General features: G+C 58.2%; 1 protein-coding gene across 1 annotated transcript in view; it reads right to left on the reverse strand.

Moving 5' to 3' along the window:
* SLC35A5 (solute carrier family 35 member A5) overlaps positions 1 to 15514 on the reverse strand; it is a 31403-nt gene extending 15889 nt beyond the window's left edge. The window contains exons 1-3 of the mRNA XM_076057805.1: positions 15289 to 15514; positions 11783 to 11878; positions 8448 to 8587 (exon numbers count right to left, since the gene is read on the reverse strand). Coding sequence (XP_075913920.1) covers positions 8448 to 8587; positions 11783 to 11878; positions 15289 to 15436 — 384 coding nt within the window. The 5' untranslated portion in view covers positions 15437 to 15514. The remainder of the gene's footprint in view (positions 1 to 8447; positions 8588 to 11782; positions 11879 to 15288) is intronic.
* Positions 15515 to 21690: the final 6176 nt, after the last annotated feature.

Here is a 21690-nt window from a genome sequence, read left to right on the forward strand (position 1 = left end):
TGAGTGAGTGGGTGAGTGAGTGGGTGAGTGAGTGGTTGAGTGAGTGGGTGAGTGGTTGAGTGGTTGAGTGGGTGAGTGAGTGGGTGAGTGAGTGAGTGAGTGAGTGGGTGAGTGAGTGAGTGAGTGGGTGAGTGAGTGAGTGGGTGAGTGAGTGGGTGAGAGGGTGAGTGGGTGGGTGAGTGAGGGTAAGTGGGTGGGTGAGTGAGTGGTTGAGTGAGTGGGTGAGTGGGTGGGTGAGTGGGTGAGTGAGTGGTTGAGTGGGTGGGTGAGTGGGTGGTTGAGTGGGTGGGTGGGTGAGTGGTTGAGTGGTTGAGTGAGTGAGTGGTTGAGTGGGTGGGTGAGTGGTTGAGTGGTTGAGTGGGTGAGTGAGTGAGTGGGTGAGTGAGTGAGTGAGTGGGTGAGTGGTTGAGTGGTTGAGTGGGTGGTTGAGTGAGTGAGTGGGTGGGTGAGTGAGTGGTTGAGTGAGTGGGTGATTGAGTGAGTGAGTGGGTGAGTGAGTGAGTGAGTGGGTGAGTGAGTGGGTGAGTGAGTGGGTGAGTGAGTGAGTGAGTGGGTGAGTGAGTGAGTGGGTGAGTGAGTGAGTGAGTGGGTGAGTGAGTGAGTGGGTGCGTGAGTGAGTGGTTGAGTGGGTGGGTGAGTGGGTGGGTGAGTGAGTGGGTGAGTGAGGGTGAGTGGGTGGGTGAGTGAGTGGGTGAGTGAGTGTGTGAGTGAGTTAGTGGGTGGGTGAGTGAGTGGTTGAGTGGGTGGGTGAGTGGGTGAGTGGTTGAGTGGGTGAGTGAGTGAGTGGGTGAGTGGGTGGGTGAGTGAGTGGGTGAGTGAGTGGTTGAGTGAGTGGGTGAGTGGTTGAGTGGTTGAGTGGGTGAGTGGGTGAGTGAGTGAGTGAGTGGGTGAGTGAGTGAGTGGGTGAGTGAGTGGGTGAGAGGGTGAGTGGGTGGGTGAGTGAGGGTAAGTGGGTGGGTGAGTGAGTGGTTGAGTGAGTGGGTGAGTGGGTGGGTGAGTGGGTGAGTGAGTGGTTGAGTGGGTGGGTGAGTGGGTGGTTGAGTGGGTGGGTGGGTGGGTGAGTGGTTGAGTGAGTGAGTGGTTGAGTGGGTGAGTGAGTGGGTGAGTGGGTGGGTGAGTGAGTGGGTGAGTGAGTGGTTGAGTGAGTGGGTGAGTGGTTGAGTGGTTGAGTGGGTGAGTGAGTGGGTGAGTGAGTGAGTGAGTGGGTGAGTGAGTGAGTGGGTGAGTGAGTGGGTGAGAGGGTGAGTGGGTGGGTGAGTGAGGGTAAGTGGGTGGGTGAGTGAGTGGTTGAGTGAGTGGGTGAGTGGGTGGGTGAGTGGGTGAGTGAGTGGTTGAGTGGGTGGGTGAGTGGGTGGTTGAGTGGGTGGGTGGGTGAGTGGTTGAGTGAGTGAGTGGTTGAGTGGGTGGGTGAGTGGTTGAGTGGTTGAGTGGGTGAGTGAGTGAGTGGGTGAGTGAGTGAGTGGGTGAGTGGTTGAGTGGTTGAGTGGGTGGTTGAGTGAGTGAGTGGGTGAGTGGTTGAGTGGTTGAGTGGGTGGTTGAGTGAGTGAGTGGGTGAGTGAGTGGTTGAGTGAGTGAGTGGGTGCGTGAGTGAGTGGTTGAGTGGGTGAGTGAGTGGGTGAGTGAGTGGTTGAGTGGGTGAGTGAGTGGTTGAGTGGTTGAGTGGGTGAGTGAGTGGGTGAGTGGGTGAGTGAGTGAGTGGTTGAGTGGTTGAGTGGGTGTCCGGCAAACCAACCCCCTAACCTGCTCGTGGTGCCCGCCGGCAACGCTGTGGTGAGCAGTGCCGTGGGGGGGGGAGGGCCGACTCAGCTTTGCCATTCCTCTCCGTGGCCTTTGTAGCCACCACAGCGGCCAAACGGGGGGGGGGCTCTGGACGGGTGCGAGGGGCTGGCCAACCCCTCCGCCTTCAATTTGATGACCCCAAAACCGACGCCAAAGGTATCCACAATAAGCTTGTGCCGGAGGCCCCGGGGTGAGGGTGGACAGGCGTCAGTGACGTCGCCTGGCCACAACCCCGTTTGGCGGAGCCAGGAGACTGAATCTCTACCCTCGGGGCTCCTCCAGAAACAACGAAAAGCCACCGCGGGTGGCCACGTGGGAATGTTCGAACGCTCACTGCGGAGGAGAGGCTGCCGCTCCTCTGTCGGGAGCTGGACCGGTACCGCCTGGATGTCTGCGGCATTCAGGAGGTCCGGTGGACCGGTTCTGGCTCCTGCCACCATGAGGGGTGGACAGTCCTCTACTCGGGGCAGGAGACTGCCAAACAACAGGGTGTGGCCCTTCTGAATAAACTAATGAAGGGGGCGTGGGAACGTGGCGGTGAGGTGTGGGAAGCTGTATAAGCCCCGGGCTACTTTGGGCTCGCCTTGCCATCAACCGGAGGCGAGGAGTGGTTGTGGTCGTGGTTACTTATGCCCCCACCGAAGACGAACATCCGTGGAGGGATGCAGGCAAAGCCGATGAGTCAGATGCCTTCTATGACCTCCTGTCACAGGTGGTGGCTAAAGTGGCCCCTCGGGATAGAGTCATCATGTTGGGTGACTTCAATGCCCGAGTTGGTCATGATGCTGGCACCTGGTCTGGAGTGATTGGAGGGCATGGGCCAGATCAGCTCAATAACAACGGTAGGAGGCTGCTAGATTTTTGTGCAGCCCATGGGCTTGTAATTAGCAACACGCTTTTCCGACATCAGCACATCCACACAACATAATGGATGCATGCCGGGTCCAAGCAAGAACATCTGCCGGACTACATAGTGACGGACCAGCGGATGCGGGCCCATGTTCTTGACACCAGGACCTACCGTGGAGATGATTTGCCCACTGACCATCGACTTGTCATCTGTAAAATGTGCCTGCCATTCTTCCACTCCGGTGGTGGGTGTGCACCCAGGACCCCATTCAGACCCACAGTGGCATGGTCTCAGCTAGCTGATGAAAGTTGCAAGCGAGAATTTCATCATCGCTTGCGGCTGGGGGTTGGCATCGTCCCCCACTCCTCCTGATGTCGAGGGTAAATGGGCGAGGTTTAGGACTGTGACTCATGCAGCTGCAATGGCTGCTTTGGGTACGCGGTCCAGACCTCCCCAGAGACCCTGGCAGACAGAGGAGGTGTTCAGGCTGGCTGAAAAAAAGTGACAGGCGCACTCTCATCGGCTACAGAATCCCACGTCGGAGAATGAGGAGGCTTCACGCAAGCCTTCGCTCGGAGGTTCGGAGAGCCGTGAGGCGCTGCAAGGATGGGTGGCGGTCGCGGGTTGCTGAGAAGATGGAGTCTGCCTCAGTGGCCCGCTCTTTAACTCCCGTAAAAATAATAAAACCTGCAGCGCCACACCCATTACCATCCTTCGGGGAAAGAACGGCGATCCGACCTCCGACCCCCCGGGAACAGGTTCGCAGATTTTGCTGAGCATTTCTGTGAATTCCTGGGTGAGGGGAAATTCCTCAGCCAGGAAAACATCGTGGCACAAAGTGGGGATGCCCCTGCTGAGGCTGCGGTGCCTCAAATATTGGAAGAAGTCACCCCCTTGTGAGTGGCTGGGCTGAGGTGCCATCTGTTGAGGAAGTACTGAAGGAGATCCGGAGTCTCCGAGATCAGGAAAAGCGCCGGGCAGAGATGATCTCCCGAGCAAGAACATCTCCCAAGCGAGATGATCTCCCAAGCGAGATCATCTCCCAAGCGAGATCATCTCCCAAGCGAGATCATCTCCCAAGCGAGATTATCTCCCAAGCGAGATGATCTCCCAAGAGAGATGATCTCCCAAGCGAGATCATCTCCCAAGAGAGATCATCTCCCAAGCGAGATGATCTCTCAAGTGATACGATCATCTTCCAAGTGAGATGATCTCCCAAGCGAGATGATCTCCCAAGCGAGATGATCTCCCAAGCGAGATGATCTCTCAAGTGATACGATCATCTTCCAAGCGAGATGATCTCCCAAGTGAGATGATCTCCCAAGCGAGATGATCTCCCAAGCGAGATGATCTCCCAATATTGGAGGGAGCAGTCACCCCTGTGAGTAGCTGGGCTGAGGTGCCATCTGAGACCATCGTCTCCCAAGTGAGACCATCGTCTCCCGAGTGAGATGATCGTCTCCCGAGCGAGACCATCGTCTCCCGAGCGAGATGATCGTCTCCCAAGCGAGATGATCGTCTCCCAAGCGAGATGATCATCTCCCAAGTGAGATGATCGTCTTCCAAGAGAGACGATCATCTCCCAAGCGAGATGATCGTCTCCCAAGCGAGATGATCGTCTCCCAAGCGAGATGATCATCTCCCAAGTGAGATGATCGTCTTCCAAGGGAGACGATCGTCTCCCGAGGGAGACGTCTCCCGAGGGAGACGATCGTCTCCCAAGTGAGACCATCATCTCCCGAGTGAGATGATTGTCTCCCGAGTGAGACCATCGTCTCCCAAGCGAGATCATCGTCTCCCAAGCGAGATGATCATCTCCCAAGTGAGATGATCGTCTCCCAAGTGAGATGATCGTCTCCCGAGCGAGATGATCGTCTCCCAAGCGAGATGATCGTCTCCCAAGTGAGACGATCATCTCCCGAGCGAGACCATCGTCTCCCGAGCGAGATGATCATCTCCCAAGCGAGATGATCATCTCCCAAGTGAGATGATCGTCTCCCAAGCGAGACCATCGTCTCCCAAGCGAGATGATCGTCTCCCGAGCGAGATGATCGTCTCCCGAGGGAGGAGATCGTCTCCCGAGTGAGACCATCGTCTCCCGAGCGAGATGATGGTCTCCCGAGCGAGATGATCGTCTCCCAAGTGAGATGATCGTCTCCCGAGCGAGACCATCGTCTCCCAAGTGAGACGATCATCTCCCGAGTGAGACCATCGTCTCCCGAGCGAGATGATGGTCTCCCGAGCGAGATGATCGTCTCCCAAGTGAGATGATCGTCTCCCGAGTGAGACCATCGTCTCCCAAGTGAGATGATCGTCTCCCGAGTGAGACCATCGTCTCCCGAGCGAGATGATGGTCTCCCGAGCGAGATGATCGTCTCCCAAGTGAGATGATCGTCTCCCGAGTGAGACCATCGTCTCCCAAGCAAGATGATCGTCTCCCGAGGGAGACCATCGTCTCCCGAGCGAGATGATCTCCCCCCGAGGGAGATGATCGTCTTCCGAGCGAGATGATCTCCCCCCGAGCGAGACCATCGTCTCCCGAGCGAGATGATCGTCTCCCGAGTGAGATGATCTTCTCCCAAGTGAGATGATCGTCTCCCGAGGGAGACCATCGTCTCCCAAGTGAGATGATCTCCCCCCGAGCGAGACCATCGTCTCCCGAGTGAGACCATCATCTCCCGAGTGAGATGATCGTCTCCCGAGCGAGATGATCGTCTCCCGAGTGAGATGATTGTCTCCCAAGCGAGACCATCGTCTCCCAGGCGAGACCATCGTCTCCCGAGTGAGACCATCGTCTCCCGAGCGAGATGATGGTCTCCCGAGCGAGATGATCGTCTCCCAAGTGAGATGATCGTCTCCCGAGTGAGACCATCGTCTCCCAAGTGAGATGATCGTCTCCCGAGTGAGACCATCGTCTCCCGAGCGAGATGATCGTCTCCCAAGTGAGATGATCGTCTCCCGAGTGAGACCATCGTCTCCCAAGCAAGATGATCGTCTCCCGAGCGAGATGATCTCCCCCCGAGGGAGATGATCGTCTTCCGAGCGAGATGATCTCCCCCCGAGCGAGACCATCGTCTCCCGAGCGAGATGATCGTCTCCCGAGTGAGATTATCTTCTCCCAAGTGAGATGATCGTCTCCCGAGGGAGACCATCGTCTCCCAAGTGAGATGATCTCCCCCCGAGCGAGACCATCGTCTCCCGAGTGAGACCATCATCTCCCGAGTGAGATGATCGTCTCCCGAGCGAGATGATCATCTCCCGAGTGAGATGATCGTCTCCCGGGCGAGATGATCGTCTCCCAAGCGAGACCATCGTCTCCCGAGTGAGACCATCGTCTCCCGAGCGAGATGATGGTCTCCCGAGCGAGATGATCGTCTCCCAAGTGAGATGATCGTCTCCCGAGTGAGACCATCGTCTCCCAAGTGAGATGATCGTCTCCCAAGTGAGATGATCGTCTCCCGAGTGAGACCATCGTCTCCCAAGCAAGATGATCGTCTCCCGAGCGAGATGATCTCCCCCCGAGGGAGATGATCGTCTTCCGAGCGAGATGATCTCCCCCCGAGCGAGACCATCGTCTCCCGAGCGAGATGATCGTCTCCCGAGTGAGATTATCTTCTCCCAAGTGAGATGATCGTCTCCCGAGGGAGACCATCGTCTCCCAAGTGAGATGATCTCCCCCCGAGCGAGACCATCGTCTCCCGAGTGAGACCATCATCTCCCGAGTGAGATGATCGTCTCCCGGGCGAGATGATCGTCTCCCGAGTGAGATGATCGTCTCCCGAGTGAGACCATGGTCTCCCAAGTGAGACCATCGTCTCCCCCCGAGGGAGATGATGGTCTCCCGAGTGAGACCATGGTCTCCCGAGTGAGACCATCGTCTCCCAAGCGAGACCATCGTCTCCCAAGCGAGATGATCATCTCCCAAGTGAGATGATCGTCTCCCAAGTGAGATGATCGTCTCCCGAGCGAGATGATCGTCTCCCAAGCGAGATGATCGTCTCCCAAGTGAGACGATCATCTCCCGAGCGAGACCATCGTCTCCCGAGCGAGATGATCATCTCCCAAGCGAGATGATCATCTCCCAAGTGAGATGATCGTCTCCCAAGCGAGACCATCGTCTCCCAAGCGAGATGATCGTCTCCCGAGCGAGATGATCGTCTCCCGAGGGAGGAGATCGTCTCCCGAGTGAGACCATCGTCTCCCGAGCGAGATGATGGTCTCCCGAGCGAGATGATCGTCTCCCAAGTGAGATGATCGTCTCCCGAGCGAGACCATCGTCTCCCAAGCGAGACCATCGTCTCCCAAGCGAGACCATCGTCTCCCAAGCGAGACCATCGTCTCCCGAGTGAGACCATCGTCTCCCGAGCGAGATGATGGTCTCCCGAGCGAGATGATCGTCTCCCAAGTGAGATGATCGTCTCCCGAGTGAGACCATCGTCTCCCAAGTGAGATGATCGTCTCCCGAGTGAGACCATCGTCTCCCGAGCGAGATGATGGTCTCCCGAGCGAGATGATCGTCTCCCAAGTGAGATGATCGTCTCCCGAGTGAGACCATCGTCTCCCAAGTGAGATGATCGTCTCCCGAGTGAGACCATCGTCTCCCGAGCGAGATGATGGTCTCCCGAGCGAGATGATCGTCTCCAAAGTGAGATGATCGTCTCCCGAGTGAGACCATCGTCTCCCAAGCAAGATGATCGTCTCCCGAGGGAGACCATCATCTCCCGAGCGAGATGATCTCCCCCCGAGGGAGATGATCGTCTTCCGAGCGAGATGATCTCCCCCCGAGCGAGACCATCGTCTCCCGAGCGAGATGATCATCTCCCGAGTGAGATGATCTTCTCCCAAGTGAGATGATCGTCTCCCGAGGGAGACCATCGTCTCCCAAGTGAGATGATCTCCCCCCGAGCGAGACCATCGTCTCCCGAGTGAGACCATCATCTCCCGAGTGAGATGATCGTCTCCCGAGCGAGATGATCATCTCCCGAGTGAGATGATCGTCTCCCAAGCGAGACCATCGTCTCCCAAGCGAGACCATCGTCTCCCGAGTGAGATGATCTCCCCCCGAGGGAGATGATGGTCTCCCGAGTGAGACCATCATCTCCCGAGCGAGATGATGGTCTCCCGAGTGAGACCATGGTCTCCCGAGTGAGACCATCGTCTCCCGAGCGAGATGATGGTCTCCCGAGTGAGACCATGGTCTCCCGAGTGAGACCATCGTCTCCCCCCGAGGGAGACGATGCAGGGAGGGTGGCGTTTGTGCGTAGCCTGCTCCCAACGTGACGCCAGGACAACGGTGCGGACCAGCGGACGGTTTCCACAGGATTGGAGAGAGGTGGTAGAGGAGGAGGTGGTGGAGGTGGTGGTGGTTGGTAGAGGTGGTGGTGGTGGTAGATGAGGAGGTGGTGGTAGAGGTGGTAGACGAGGTGGTGGTGGTAGATGAGGTGGTGGTGGTGGTGGTAGATGTGGTGGTGGTAGAGGTGGTGGTGGTAGACGTGGTGGTAGAGGTGGTAGATGTGGTGGTGGTGGTAGAGGTGGTGGTGGTAGACGTGGTAGAGGTAGTGGTGGTAGAGGTGGTAGAGGAGGTGGTAGAGGTAGTGGTGGTAGAGGTGGTAGAGGAGGTGGTAGAGGTGGTGGTGGTAGAGGAGGTGGTGGTGGTAGAGGTGGTAGAGGTGGTGGTGGTAGAGGTGGTGGTGGTAGAGGTGGTAGAGGAGGTGGTAGAGGTGGTAGTGGTAGAGGAGGTGGTGGTGGTAGAGGTGGTAGACGAGGTGGTAGAGGATGAGGAGGTAGATGAGGAGGAGGTAGACGAGGAGGTGCCCACCGGGTGCAGCAGAGCGACGACGTAGAAGGCGACGAGGTTGTCTACACAGTAGAGGAAGCCCGGCACTGCCCAGCGAAGCGTCGTCACCAACTCCCGCAGAGAGCGGACACAGCCACACAGCTCACGTAGTGGGCGGGCATCTAGGGTGGGTGGGTGGGTGGTGGGTGAGTGAGTGGGTGAGTGAGTGGGTGAATGAGTGGGTGGGTGAGTGGGTGGGTGGGTGAGTGGGTGAGTGAGTGGGTGAGTGAGTGGGTGAGTGGGTGGGTGGGTGAGTGAGTGGGTGGGTGAGAGGGTGGGTGGGTGAGAGGGTGGGTGGGTGGGTGGGTGAGAGGGTGGGTGGGTGGGTGAGAGGGTGGGTGGGTGGGTGAGTGAGTGAGTGGGTGAGTGGGTCGGTGGGTGGGTGGGTGGGTGAGTGGGTGAGTGGGTGGGTGGGTGAGTGGGTGAGTGGGTGAGTGAGTGAGTGGGTGGGTGAGTGAGTGAGTGAATGGGTGGGAGGGTGGGTGGGTGAGTGAGTGGGTGGTTGGGTGAGTGGGTGAGTGGGTGGGTGAGTGGGTGGGTGGGTGGGTGGTGGGTGGGTGAGTGAGTGGGTGGGTGAGTGGGTGGGTGGGTGGGTGGGTGAGTGGGTGGGTGGGTGAGTGGGTGGGTGGGTGAGTGGGTGAGTGAGTGGGTGGGTGAGTGGGTGGGTGGGTGGGTGAGTGAGTGGGTGGGTGGGTGGGTGAGTGAGTGAGTGGGTGGGTGGGTGGGTGAGAGGGTGGGTGGGTGAGTGAGTGGGTGAGTGGGTGGGTGAGTGAGTGGGTGGGTGAGTGGGTGGGTGAGTGGGTGAGTGAGTGAGTGGGTGGGTGAGTGGGTGGGTGGGTGGGTGGGTGAGTGAGTGGGTGGGTGAGTGAGTGGGTGGGTGAGAGGGTGGGTGGGTGAGAGGGTGGGTGGGTGAGAGGGTGGGTGGGTGAGAGGGTGGGTGGGTGGGTGAGAGGGTGGGTGGGTGAGAGGGTGGGTGGGTGAGAGGGTGGGTGGGTGGGTGAGAGAGTGGGTGGGTGGGTGGGTGAGTGGGTGAGTGAGTGGGTGAGTGGGTGGGTGGGTGGGTGAGTGAGTGGGTGGGTGAGTGAGTGGGTGGGTGAGAGGGTGGGTGGGTGAGAGGGTGGGTGGGTGAGAGGGTGGGTGGGTGGGTGAGAGGGTGGGTGGGTGGGTGGGTGAGAGGGTGGGTGGGTGGGTGAGAGGGTGGGTGGGTGGGTGAGAGGGTGGGTGGGTGGGTGGGTGGGTGAGAGAGTGGGTGGGTGGGTGGGTGAGTGAGTGAGTGAGTGAGTGGGTGAGTGGGTCGGTGGGTGGGTGGGTGTGTGAGTGGGTGGGTGAGTGAGTGGGTGGGTAAGTGAGTGGGTGGGTGGGTGAGTGGGTAGGTGGGTGAGTGGGTGAGTGGGTGAGTGAGTGGGTGAGTGGGTGGGTGGGTGGGTGAGTGGGTGGGTGAGTGGGTGGGTGGGTGGGTGAGTGGGTGAGTGAGTGGGTGGGTGGGTGAGTGGGTGGGTGAGTGAGTGGGTGGGTGGGTGAGTGGGTGGGTGGGTGGGTGAGTGAGTGGGTGGGTGAGTGGGTGGGTGAGTGGGTGGGTGAGTGAGAGGGCGAGTGAGTGAGTGAGTGGGTGAGTGGGTGAGTGGGTGGGTGGGTGAGTGAGTGGGTGGGTGGGTGAGTGAGTGGGTGGGTGAGTGGGTGGGTGAGTGGGTGGGTGAGTGAGAGGGCGAGTGAGTGAGTGATTGGGTGAGTGGGTGAGTGGGTGGGTGGGTGAGTGAGTGGGTGAGTGGGTGGGTGGGTGGGTGAGTGAGTGGGTGGGTGAGTGAGTGGGTGGGTGGGTGAGTGGGTGAGTGAGTGGGTGGGTGGGTGAGTGGGTGAGTGAGTGGGTGGGTGGGTGGGTGAGTGAGTGAGTGGGTGAGTGGGTGGGTGAGTGAGTGAGTGAGTGGGTGGTGGGGAGAGGGTGGGTGAGTGAGTGGGTGGGTGAGTGGGTGGGTGAGTGAGTGGGTGAATGAGTGGGTGGGTGAGTGGGTGGGTGGGTGAGTGGGTGAGTGAGTGGGTGAGTGAGTGGGTGAGTGGGTGGGTGGGTGAGTGAGTGGGTGGGTGAGAGGGTGGGTGGGTGAGAGGGTGGGTGGGTGGGTGGGTGAGAGGGTGGGTGGGTGGGTGAGAGGGTGGGTGGGTGGGTGAGTGAGTGAGTGGGTGAGTGGGTCGGTGGGTGGGTGGGTGGGTGAGTGGGTGAGTGGGTGGGTGGGTGAGTGGGTGAGTGGGTGGGTGAGTGAGTGAGTGGGTGGGTGAGTGAGTGAGTGAATGGGTGGGAGGGTGGGTGGGTGAGTGAGTGGGTGGTTGGGTGAGTGGGTGAGTGGGTGGGTGAGTGGGTGGGTGGGTGGGTAGGTGAATGAGTGGGTGAGTGGGTGAGTGAGTGGGTGAGTGGGTGAGTGCGTGGTGAGTGGGTGAGTGAGCGGGTGAGTGACTGCGTGGGTGAGCGGGTGGGTGAGTGAGTGAGTGAGTGGCTGCGTGAGTGAGTGGGTGAGTGCGTGGTGAGCGGGTGGTGAGCGGGTGGTGAGCACCTCTGAGGAAGGTGTGGATGGTGAGTGGGTGAGTGGGTGAGTGAGCGGGTGAGTGAGTGGGTGAGTGAGCGGGTGAGTGAGTGGGTGAGCGGGTGAGCGGGTGAGCGGGTGGTGAGCACCTCTGAGGAAGGTGTGGATGGTGAGTGGGTGAGTGAGTGAGTGGGTGAGTGCGTGAGTGAGTGGGTGAGCGGGTGGTGAGCGGGTGGTGAGTGGGTGGTGAGCGGGTGGTGAGCACCTCTGAGGAAGGTGTGGATGGTGAGTGGGTGAGTGAGTGAGTGAGCGGGTGAGTGACTGAGTGGGTGAGTGCGTGAGTGAGTGGGTGAGCGGGTGGTGAGCGGGTGGTGAGCGGGTGGTGAGCGGGTGGTGAGCACCTCTGAGGAAGGTGTGGATGGTGAGTGAGTGAGTGAGCGGGTGAGTGAGTGAGTGAGCGGGTGAGTGACTGCGTGAGTGAGTGGGTGAGCGGGTGGTGAGCGGGTGGTGAGCGGGTGGTGAGCACCTCTGAGGAAGGTGTGGATGGTGAGTGGGTGAGTGAGTGAGTGGGTGAGTGCGTGAGTGAGTGGGTGAGCGGGTGGTGAGCGGGTGGTGAGCGGGTGGTGAGCGGGTGGTGAGCGGGTGGTGAGCACCTCTGAGGAAGGTGTGGATGGTGAGTGGGTGAGTGAGTGAGTGAGTGAGCGGGTGAGTGACTGAGTGGGTGAGTGCGTGAGTGAGTGGGTGAGCGGGTGGTGAGCGGGTGGTGAGCGGGTGGTGAGCGGGTGGTGAGCGGGTGGTGAGCACCCCTGAGGAAGGTGTGGATGGTGAGCACCAGGCACACAATCAGCTTCAGGCCTTCGGCTGCGAGGTTGACGCTGGCCGGGAGGAACTCGAAGCCACCTTGACACAGACAAAGGTGTCACCACAGGTAGCCCACGCAGGGAGATGCGGGCAAGTGCAGTTAGTGGTGTAGTGTATAGTGTAGTGTATAGTGTAGTGTAGTGTATAGTGTAGTGTAGTGTATAGTAGTGTATAGTGTAGTGTATAGTGTGTAGTGGTGTAGTGTATAGTGTAGTGTATAGTGTAGTGTATAGTGTAGTGCATAGTGTAGTGTATAGTGTAGTGTATAGTGTAGTGTATAGTGGTGTAGTGTATAGTGGTGTAGTGTAGTGTATAGTACAGTGTATAGTGGTGTAGTGTAGTGTATAGTGTAGTGTATAGTGGTGTAGTGTAGTGTATAGCAGTGTAGTGTATAGTGTAGTGTAGTGTATAGTAGTGTATGGTAGTGTAGTGTATAGTGTAGTGTATAGTAGTGTAGTGTATAGTGTAGTGTATAGTATAGTGTATAGTGGTGTAGTGTATAGTAGAGTAGTGTATAGTGTAGTGTATAGTGGTATAGTGTATAGTAGTGTAGTGTATAGTAGTGTATAGTGTATAGTAGTGTAGTGTATAGTGGTGTAGTGTATAGTGGTGTAGTGTATAGTGGTGTAGTGTACAGTAGTGTAGTGTATAGTGTAGTGTATAATAGTGTAGTGTATAGTAGTGTAGTGTATAGTGTAGTGTATAGTAGTGTAGTGTATAGTAGTGTAGTGCATAGTGTAATGTATAGTGTAGTGTATAGTGTAGTGTATAGTGTAGTGTATAGTGTAATGTATAGTGTAGTGTATAGTAGTGTATAGTGTAGTGTATAGTGTAGTGTTTAGTGTAGTGTAGTGTATAGTGTAGTGTATAGTAGTGTAGTGTATGGTAGTGTAGTGTATAGTGTAGTGTATAGTGTAGTGTATAGTAGTGTAGTGTATAGTAGTGTAGTGTATAGTGGTGTAGTGTATAGTGGTGTAGTGTATAGTGTAGTGTATAGTGGTGTAGTGTATAGTAGTGTAGTGTATAGTAGTGTAGTGTACAGTAGTGTAGTGTATAGTGAAGTGTGTAGTGTAAAGTAGTGTAGTGTATAATAGTGTAGTGTATATTAGTGTAATGTATAGTGTAGTGTAGAGTATAGTGGTGTAGTGTATAGTTGTGTAGTGTATAGTAGTGTAGTGTATAGTAGTGTGTTGTAGTGTAGTGTATAGTGTAGTGTAGTAGTGTAGTGTATAGTGTAGTGTATAGTAGTGTAGTGTATCGTAGTGTAGTGTATAGTGTAGTGTATAGTAGTGTAGTGTATAGTGTTGTGTTGTAGTGTAGTGTATAGTAGTGTGGTGTATAGTAGTGTATCGTAGTGTAGTGTATAGTGTAGCGTATAGTAGTGTATCGTAGTGTAGTGTATAGTGTAGTGTATAGTAGTGTAGTGTATAGTAGTGTAGTGTATAGTGGTGTGTTGTAGTGTAGTGTATAGTGTAGTGTATAGTGTAGTGTATAGTGTAGTGTATAGCAGTGTAGTGTATCGTGGTGTAATTTTGTGTATAGTGGTACATTGTACAGTAGTGGTGTATTTTAGCGAAGTTTATAGTAATAAAGTGTATAGTAGTGTAGTGTATTGGGTAGTGTAAAGTGTTGTGTAGTGTATAGTGTAGTGAGTGAGTGGCTGGGTGAGTGGGTGAGTGAGTGGCTGGGTGAGTGAGTGGCTGGGTGAGTGAGTGGCTGAGTGTGTGGGTGAGTGAGTGACTGGGTGAGTGAGTGACTGGGTGAGTGAGTGGGTGAGTAAGTAGGTGGCTGAGTGGGTGAGTGAGTGAGTGGCTGGGTGAGCGAGTGGCTGGGTGACTGAGCGGGCGAGTGAGAGGGTGAGTGAGTGGCTGGGTGAGTGGGTGAGTAAGTAGGTGGGTGAGTGAGTGGGTGAGTGAGTGGCTGGGTGAGTGGGTGAGTGAGTGGGTGAGTGGGTGAGTGAGTGAGTGGGTGAGTGGGTGAGTGAGTGGGTGGGTGAGTGGGTGAGTAAGTAGGTGGGTGAGTGGGTGAGTGGGTGAGTAAGTAGGTGGGTGAGTGAGTGGGTGAGTGAGTAGCTGGGTGAGTGGGTGAGTGAGTGGGTGAGTGAGTGGCTGGGTGAGTCCGCAGCTGAGTGTGTGGGTGAGTAAGTAGGTGGGTGAGTGGGTGAGTGGGTGAGTGGCTGGGTGAGTGGGTGAGTGAGTGTGTGAGTGGGTGAGTAAGTAGGTGGGTGAGTGGGTGAGTGAGCGAGTGGCTGGGTGAGTGAGCGAGCGAGCGAGCACGTGGCTGGGTGAGCGAGTGGCTGGGTGACTGAGTGGGTGAGTGGGTGAGTGGCTGGGTGAGTGGCTGAGTGAGTGGGTGAGTAAGTAGGTGGGTGAGCGGGTGAGTGAGTGAGTGGCTGGGTGAGTGAGTAGGTGGGTGAGTGAGTGGGTGAGTGGGTGAGTGGGTGGGTGAGCGAGTGGCTGGGTGAGTGGGTGAGTGGGTGAGTGAGCGAGTGGCTGGGTGAGCGAGTGGCTGGGTGAGTGAGTGGGTGAGTAAGTAGGTGGGCGAGTGAGTGGCTGGGTGAGTGGGTGAGTGAGCGAGTGGCTGGGTGAGTGGGTGAGTGAGCGAGCGAGCAAGTGGCTGGGTGAGCGAGTGGCTGGGTGAGTAAGTAGGTGAGTGAGCGAGTGGCTGGGTGAGCGAGTGGCTGGGTGAGTGAGTAAGTAGGTGGGTGAGTGAGTGGCTGGGTGAGTGGGTGACTGCGTGGGTGAGTAAGTAGGTGGGTGAGCGAGTGGCTGGGTGAGTGGGTGAGTGGGTGAGTGAGCGAGTGGCTGGGTGAGCGAGTGGCTGGGTGAGTGAGTGGGTGAGTAAGTAGGTGGGCGAGTGAGTGAGTGGCTGGGTGAGTGGGTGAGTGAGCCAGTGGCTGGGTGAGTGGGTGAGTGAGCGAGCGAGCAAGTGGCTGGGTGAGCGAGTGGCTGGGTGAGTAAGTAGGTGAGTGAGCGAGTGGCTGGGTGAGCGAGTGGCTGGGTGAGTGGGTGGGTGAGTAAGTAGGTGGGTGAGTGAGTAGGTGGGTGAGTGAATGGGTGAGTGGGTGAGCGAGTGGCTGGGTGAGTGAGTGACTGAGTGGGTGAGTAAGTAGGTGGGTGAGTGAGTGGCTGGGTGAGTGGGTGACTGAGTGGGTGAGTAAGTAGGTGGGTGAGCGAGTGGCTGGGTGAGTGGGTGAGTGAGTGGGTGAGTAAGTAGGTGGGTGAGTGAGTGGCTGGGTGAGTGGGTGAGTGGGTGAGTGAGCAAGTGGCTGGGTGAGCGAGTGGCTGGGTGAGTGAGTGGGTGAGTAAGTAGGTGGGCGAGTGAGTGGCTGGGTGAGTGGGTGACTGAGTGGGTGAGTAAGTAGGTGGGTGAGTGAGTGGCTGGGTGAGTGGGTGAGTGAGTGGGTGAGTAAGTGGGCGAGCGGGCGGGCGAGTGAGCCAGGCACTCACCGCTGCTGGACGACATCTTGATGAGAAGCACGCGACTGGAGGAGAGGCTCACGTAGATGGCTCCCAGAGCCAGGGCTCTGAGCCAGGGGGGTCCATACCCCCACTGGGAGGGTCTGCTGTACCCCCACACTCGGCAACAGGAGCCCATAGCCACCACCACCACCACACCACCACCACCACCACTCCACCACCACTACCACCACTACACCACCACCACCACTCCACCACCACCACTCCACCACCACCACACCACCACCACTACACCACCACCACACCACCACCACTACTACACCACCACCACACCACCACTACCACACCACCACCACCACACCACCACCACACCACCACCACCACCACACCACCGACCTTGGGGGTTGGAACCTACGGCTGGTGGGGATAGGGGGGAGGAGATTGAGCGGAGAGATGGGATCAACAAGTGGATTTGTGGGAGGGTGCGTGGATGAGTGGGTGGGTGAGTGGGTGGGTGAGTGGGTAGGTGGGTGAGTGGGTAGGTGGGTGAGTGGGTAGGTGGGTGAGTGGGTAAGTGGGTGAGTGGGTAGGTGGGTGGGTAGGTGGGTGAGTGGGTAGGTGGGTGAGTGGGTAAGTGGGTGAGTGGGTAGGTGGGTGAGTGGGTAGGTGGGCAAGTGGGTGAGTGGGTAGGTGGGTGAGTGGGTAAGTGGGTGAGTGGGTAGGTGGGTGAGTGGGTAGGTGGGTGAGTGGGTAGGTGGGTAAGTGGGTAGGTGGGTGAGTGGGTGAGTGGGTAGGTGGGTGAGTGGGTAGGTGGGTGAGTGGGTAGGTGGGTGAGTGGGTAGGTGGGTGAGTGGGTAGGTGGGTGAGTGGGTAGGTGGGTGAGTGGGTAGTTGGGTAGGTGGATGAGTGGGTTGGTGGGTGACTGGGTAGGTGGGTGAATGGGTAGGTGGGTCAGTGGGTGAGGGCGTGGGTGTGAGGGTGGGTGAGTGGGTTGGTGGGTGAGTGGGTAGGTGGATGAGTGGGTAGGTGGGTGAGTGGGTAGGTGGGTGAGTGGGTTGGTGAATGGGTAGGTGGGTGAGTGGGTAGGTGAGTGAGTGGGTAGGTGGGTGAGTGGGTTGTTGGGTGAGTGGGTAGGTGGGTGAATGGGTAGGTGGGTGAGTGGGTAGGTGGGTGAGTGGGTAGGTGGGTGAGTGGGTTGGTGAATGGGTAGGTGGGTGAGTGGGTAGGTGAGTCAGTGGGTAGGTGGGTGAGTGGGTTGTTGGGTGAGTGGGTAGGTGGGTGAATGGGTAGGTGGGTGAGTGGGTAGGTGGGTGAGTGGGTAGGTGGGTGAGTGGGTTGGTGGATGGGTAGGTGGGTGAGTGGGTAGGTGAGTGAGTGGGTAGGTGGGTGAGTGGGTTGTTGGGTGAGTGGGTAGGTGGATGAGTGGGTTGTTGGGTGAGTGGGTAGGTGGGTGAATGGGTAGGTGGGTGAATGGGTAGGTGGGTCAGTGGGTGAGTGCGTGGGTGAGCGGGTGGGTCAGTGGGTAGGTGGGTGAGTGAGTGCGTGGGTGAGCGGGTAGGTGGGTGAGTGGGTGGGTGAGTGGGTGGGTGAGGGAGTTGGTGAGTGGGTAGGTGGGTGAGTGAGTGCGTGGGTGAGCGGGTAGGTGGGTGAGTGGGTGGGTGAGTGGGTGGGTGAGGGAGTTGGTGAGTGGGTAGGTGGGTGAGTGGGTGAGTGGGCAGGTGGGTGAGTGGGTAGGTGGGTGAGTGGGTGAGTGGGTATGTGGGTGAGTGGGTAGGTGAGTGAGTTGGTGGGTGGGTGAGTGGGTAGGTGGGTGAGTTGGTGGGTGAGTGGGTGGGTGAGTGGGTAGGTGGCTGAGAGGGTGACTGAGTGGATAGGTGAGTGGGTAGGTGGGTGAGTGGGTAGGTGGGTGAGTGGGTTGGTGAATGGGTAGGTGGGTGAGTGGGTAGGTGGGTGAGTGGGTGAGTGGGTAGGTGGGTGAGTGGGTTGGTGAATGGGTAGGTAGGTGAGTGGGTAGGTGGGTGAGTGGGTAGGTGGGTGAGTGGGTAGGTGGGTGAATGGGTAGGTGGGTCAGTGGGTAGGTGGGTGAGTGGGTTGGTGGGTGAGTGGGTAGGTGGGTGAATGGGTAGGTGGGTCAGTGGGTAGGTGGGTGAGTGCGTGGGTGTGCGGGTGGGTGAGTGGGTAGGTGGGTGAGTGGGTAGGTGGGTGAGTGGGTTGGTTAATGGGTAGGTGGGTGAGTGGGTAGGTGGGTGACTGGGTAGGTGGGTGAGTGGGTAGGTGGGTGAGTGGGTTGGTGAATGGGTAGGTAGGTGAGTGGGTAGGTGGGTGAGTGGGTAGGTGGGTGAGTGGGTAGGTGAGTGAATGGGTAGGTGGGTCAGTGGGTAGGTGGGTGAGTGGGTTGGTGGGTGAGTGGGTAGGTGGGTGAATGGGTAGGTGGGTCAGTGGGTAGGTGGGTGAGTGGGTAGGTGGGTGAGTGGGTAGGTGGGTGAGTGGGTTGGTGAATGGGTAGGTGGGTGAGTGGGTAGGTGAGTGAGTGGGTAGGTGGGTGAGTGGGTTGTTGGGTGAGTGGGTAGGTGGGTGAATGGGTAGGTGGGTGAGTGGGTAGGTGGGTGAGTGGGTAGGTGGGTGAGTGGGTAGGTGGGTGAGTGGGTTGGTGAATGGGTAGGTGGGTGAGTGGGTAGGTGAGTGAGTGGGTAGGTGGGTGAGTGGGTTGTTGGGTGAGTGGGTAGGTGGGTGAATGGGTAGGTGGGTGAGTGGGTAGGTGGGTGAGTGGGTAGGTGGGTGAGTGGGTTGGTGAATGGGTAGGTGGGTGAGTGGGTAGGTGAGTGAGTGGGTAGGTGGGTGAGTGGGTTGTTGGGTGAGTGGGTAGGTGGGTGAGTGGGTTGTTGGGTGAGTGGGTAGGTGGGTGAATGGGTAGGTGGGTGAATGGGTAGGTGGGTCAGTGGGTGAGTGCGTGGGTGAGCGGGTGGGTCAGTGGGTAGGTGGGTGAGTGAGTGCGTGGGTGAGCGGGTAGGTGGGTGAGTGTGTGGGTGAGTGGGTGGGTGAGGGAGTTGGTGAGTGGGTAGGTGGGTGAGTGAGTGCGTGGGTGAGCGGGTAGGTGGGTGAGTGGGTGGGTGAGTGGGTGGGTGAGGGAGTTGGTGAGTGGGTAGGTGGGTGAGTGGGTGAGTGGGCAGGTGGGTGAGTGGGTAGGTGGGTGAGTGGGTGAGTGGGTATGTGGGTGAGTGGGTAGGTGAGTGAGTTGGTGGGTGGGTGAGTGGGTAGGTGGGTGAGTTGGTGGGTGAGTGGGTGGGTGAGTGGGTAGGTGGCTGAGAGGGTGACTGAGTGGATAGGTGAGTGGGTAGGTGGGTGAGTGGGTAGGTGGGTGAGTGGGTTGGTGAATGGGTAGGTGGGTGAGTGGGTAGGTGGGTGAGTGGGTGAGTGGGTAGGTGGGTGAGTGGGTTGGTGAATGGGTAGGTAGGTGAGTGGGTAGGTGGGTGAGTGGGTAGGTGGGTGAGTGGGTAGGTGGGTGAATGGGTAGGTGGGTCAGTGGGTAGGTGGGTGAGTGGGTTGGTGGGTGAGTGGGTAGGTGGGTGAATGGGTAGGTGGGTCAGTGGGTAGGTGGGTGAGTGCGTGGGTGTGCGGGTGGGTGAGTGGGTAGGTGGGTGAGTGGGTAGGTGGGTGAGTGGGTTGGTTAATGGGTAGGTGGGTGAGTGGGTAGGTGGGTGACTGGGTAGGTGGGTGAGTGGGTAGGTGGGTGAGTGGGTTGGTGAATGGGTAGGTAGGTGAGTGGGTAGGTGGGTGAGTGGGTAGATGGGTGAGTGGGTAGGTGAGTGAATGGGTAGGTGGGTCAGTGGGTAGGTGGGTGAGTGGGTTGGTGGGTGAGTGGGTAGGTGGGTGAATGGGTAGGTGGGTCAGTGGGTAGGTGGGTGAGTGCGTGGGTGTGCGGGTGGGTGAGTGGGTAGGTGGGTGAGTGGGTAGGTGGGTGAGTGGGTTGGTTAATGGGTAGGTGGGTGAGTGGGTAGGTGGGTGACTGGGTGAGTGGGTAGGTGGGTGAATGGGTAGGTGGGTCAGTGGCTAGGTGGGTGAGTGGGTGCATGAGTGGGTTGGTGAGTGGGTAGGTGGGTGAGTGGGTAGGTGAGTGAGTTGTTGGGTGAGTGGGTAGGTGAGTGGGTAGGTGGGTGAGAGGGTGACTGAGTGGATAGGTGAGTGGGTAGGTGGGTGACTGGGTTGGTGAATGGGTGGGTGAGGGAGTTGGTGAGTGGGTAGGTGGGTGAGTGGGTGAGTGGGCAGGTGGGTGAGTGGGCAGGTGGGTGAGTGGGTAGGTGGGTGAGTGGGTAGGTGGGTGAGTGGGTGAGTGGGTATGTGGGTGAGTGGGTAGGTGAGTGAGTTGGTGGGTGGGTGAGTGGGTAGGTGGGTGAGTTGGTGGGTGAGTGGGTGGGTGAGTGGGTAGGTGGCTGAGAGGGTGACTGAGTGGATAGGTGAGTGGGTAGGTGGGTGAGTGGGTAGGTGGGTGAGTGGGTTGGTGAATGGGTAGGTGGGTGAGTGGGTAGGTGGGTGAGTGGGTGAGTGGGTAGGTGGGTGAGTGGGTTGGTGAATGGGTAGGTAGGTGAGTGGGTAGGTGGGTGAGTGGGTAGGTGGGTGAGTGGGTAGGTGGGTGAATGGGTAGGTGGGTCAGTGGGTAGGTGGGTGAGTGGGTTGGTGGGTGAGTGGGTAGGTGGGTGAATGGGTAGGTGGGTCAGTGGGTAGGTGGGTGAGTGCGTGGGTGTGCGGGTGGGTGAGTGGGTAGGTGGGTGAGTGGGTAGGTGGGTGAGTGGGTTGGTTAATGGGTAGGTGGGTGAGTGGGTAGGTGGGTGACTGGGTAGGTGGGTGAGTGGGTAGGTGGGTGAGTGGGTTGGTGAATGGGTAGGTAGGTGAGTGGGTAGGTGGGTGAGTGGGTAGGTGGGTGAGTGGGTAGGTGAGTGAATGGGTAGGTGGGTCAGTGGGTAGGTGGGTGAGTGGGTTGGTGGGTGAGTGGGTAGGTGGGTGAATGGGTAGGTGGGTCAGTGGGTAGGTGGGTGAGTGCGTGGGTGTGCGGGTGGGTGAGTGGGTAGGTGGGTGAGTGGGTAGGTGGGTGAGTGGGTTGGTTAATGGGTAGGTGGGTGAGTGGGTAGGTGGGTGACTGGGTGAGTGGGTAGGTGGGTGAATGGGTAGGTGGGTCAGTGGCTAGGTGGGTGAGTGGGTGCATGAGTGGGTTGGTGAGTGGGTAGGTGGGTGAGTGGGTAGGTGAGTGAGTTGGTGGGTGAGTGGGTAGGTGAGTGGGTAGGTGGGTGAGAGGGTGACTGAGTGGATAGGTGAGTGGGTAGGTGGGTGACTGGGTTGGTGAATGGGTGGGTGAGGGAGTTGGTGAGTGGGTAGGTGGGTGAGTGGGCAGGTGGGTGAGTGGGCAGGTGGGTGAGTGGGTAGGTGGGTGAGTGGGTTGGTGGGTGAGTGGGTAGGTGGGTCAGTGGGTAGGTGGGTGAGTGGGTGGGTGAGTGGGTGGGTGAGGGAGTTGGTGAGTGGGTAGGTGGGTGAGTGGGCAGGTGGGTGAGTGGGCAGGTGGGTGAGTGGGTAGTTGGGTGAGTGGGTAGGTGGGTGAGTGGGTTGGTGGGTGAGTGGGTTGGTGAATAGGTGGGTGAGTGGGTTGGTGGGTGAGTGGGTAGGTGGGTGAATGGGTAGGTGGGTCAGGGGGTTGGTGGGTGAGTGGGTGGGTCAGTGGGTAGGTGGGTGAGTGGGTGAGTGCGTGGGTGAGTGGGTAGGTGGGTGAGTGGGTTGGTGAATGGGTAGGTGGGTGAGTGGGTAGGTGGGTGAATGGGTAGGTGGGTTAGTGGGTAGGTGGGTGAGTGGGTGGATGAGTGGGTTGGTGAGTGGGTAGGTGGGTGAGTGGGTGGTTGAGTGGGTAGGTGGGTGAGAGGGTGACTGAGTGGGTAGGTGGGTGAGTGGGTTGGTGAATGGGTTGGTGGATGGGTAGGTGGGTGAGTGGGTGGGTGAGTGGGTTGGTGAATGAGTAGGTGGGTGAGTGGGTAGGCAGGTGAGTGGGTAGGTGGGTGGGTGAGTGGGTAGGTGGGTGGGTGAGTGGGTGGGTGGGTGAGATGGTGGGTGAGTGGGTAGGTGGGTGAAAGGGTGACTGAGTGGATAGGTGAGTGGGTAGGTGGGTGAGTGGGTGGGTGAGTGGGTAGGTGAGTGGGTAGGTGGGTGAGTGGGTAGGTGGGTGGGTAGGTGGGTGAAAGGGTGACTGAGTGGATAGGTGAGTGGGTAGGTGGGTGAGTGGGTAGGTGGGTGAGTTGGTGGGTGAGTTGGTGGGTGAGTGGGTGGGTAGGTGGGTGAGTGGGTAGGTGGGTGAGTGGGTAGGTGGGTGAGTGGGTGGGTGAGTGGGTAGGTGAGTGGGTAGGTGGGTGGGTAGGTGGGTGGGTAGGTGGGTGAAAGGGTGACTGAGTGGAT

The sequence above is a fragment of the Petromyzon marinus genome, chromosome 84 (assembly GCF_048934315.1).
Source record: "Petromyzon marinus isolate PM22_M1 ecotype Great Lakes invasive population chromosome 84, UKy_Petmar_22M1.pri1.0, whole genome shotgun sequence".
Lineage (NCBI taxonomy): Eukaryota > Metazoa > Chordata > Hyperoartia > Petromyzontiformes > Petromyzontidae > Petromyzon > Petromyzon marinus.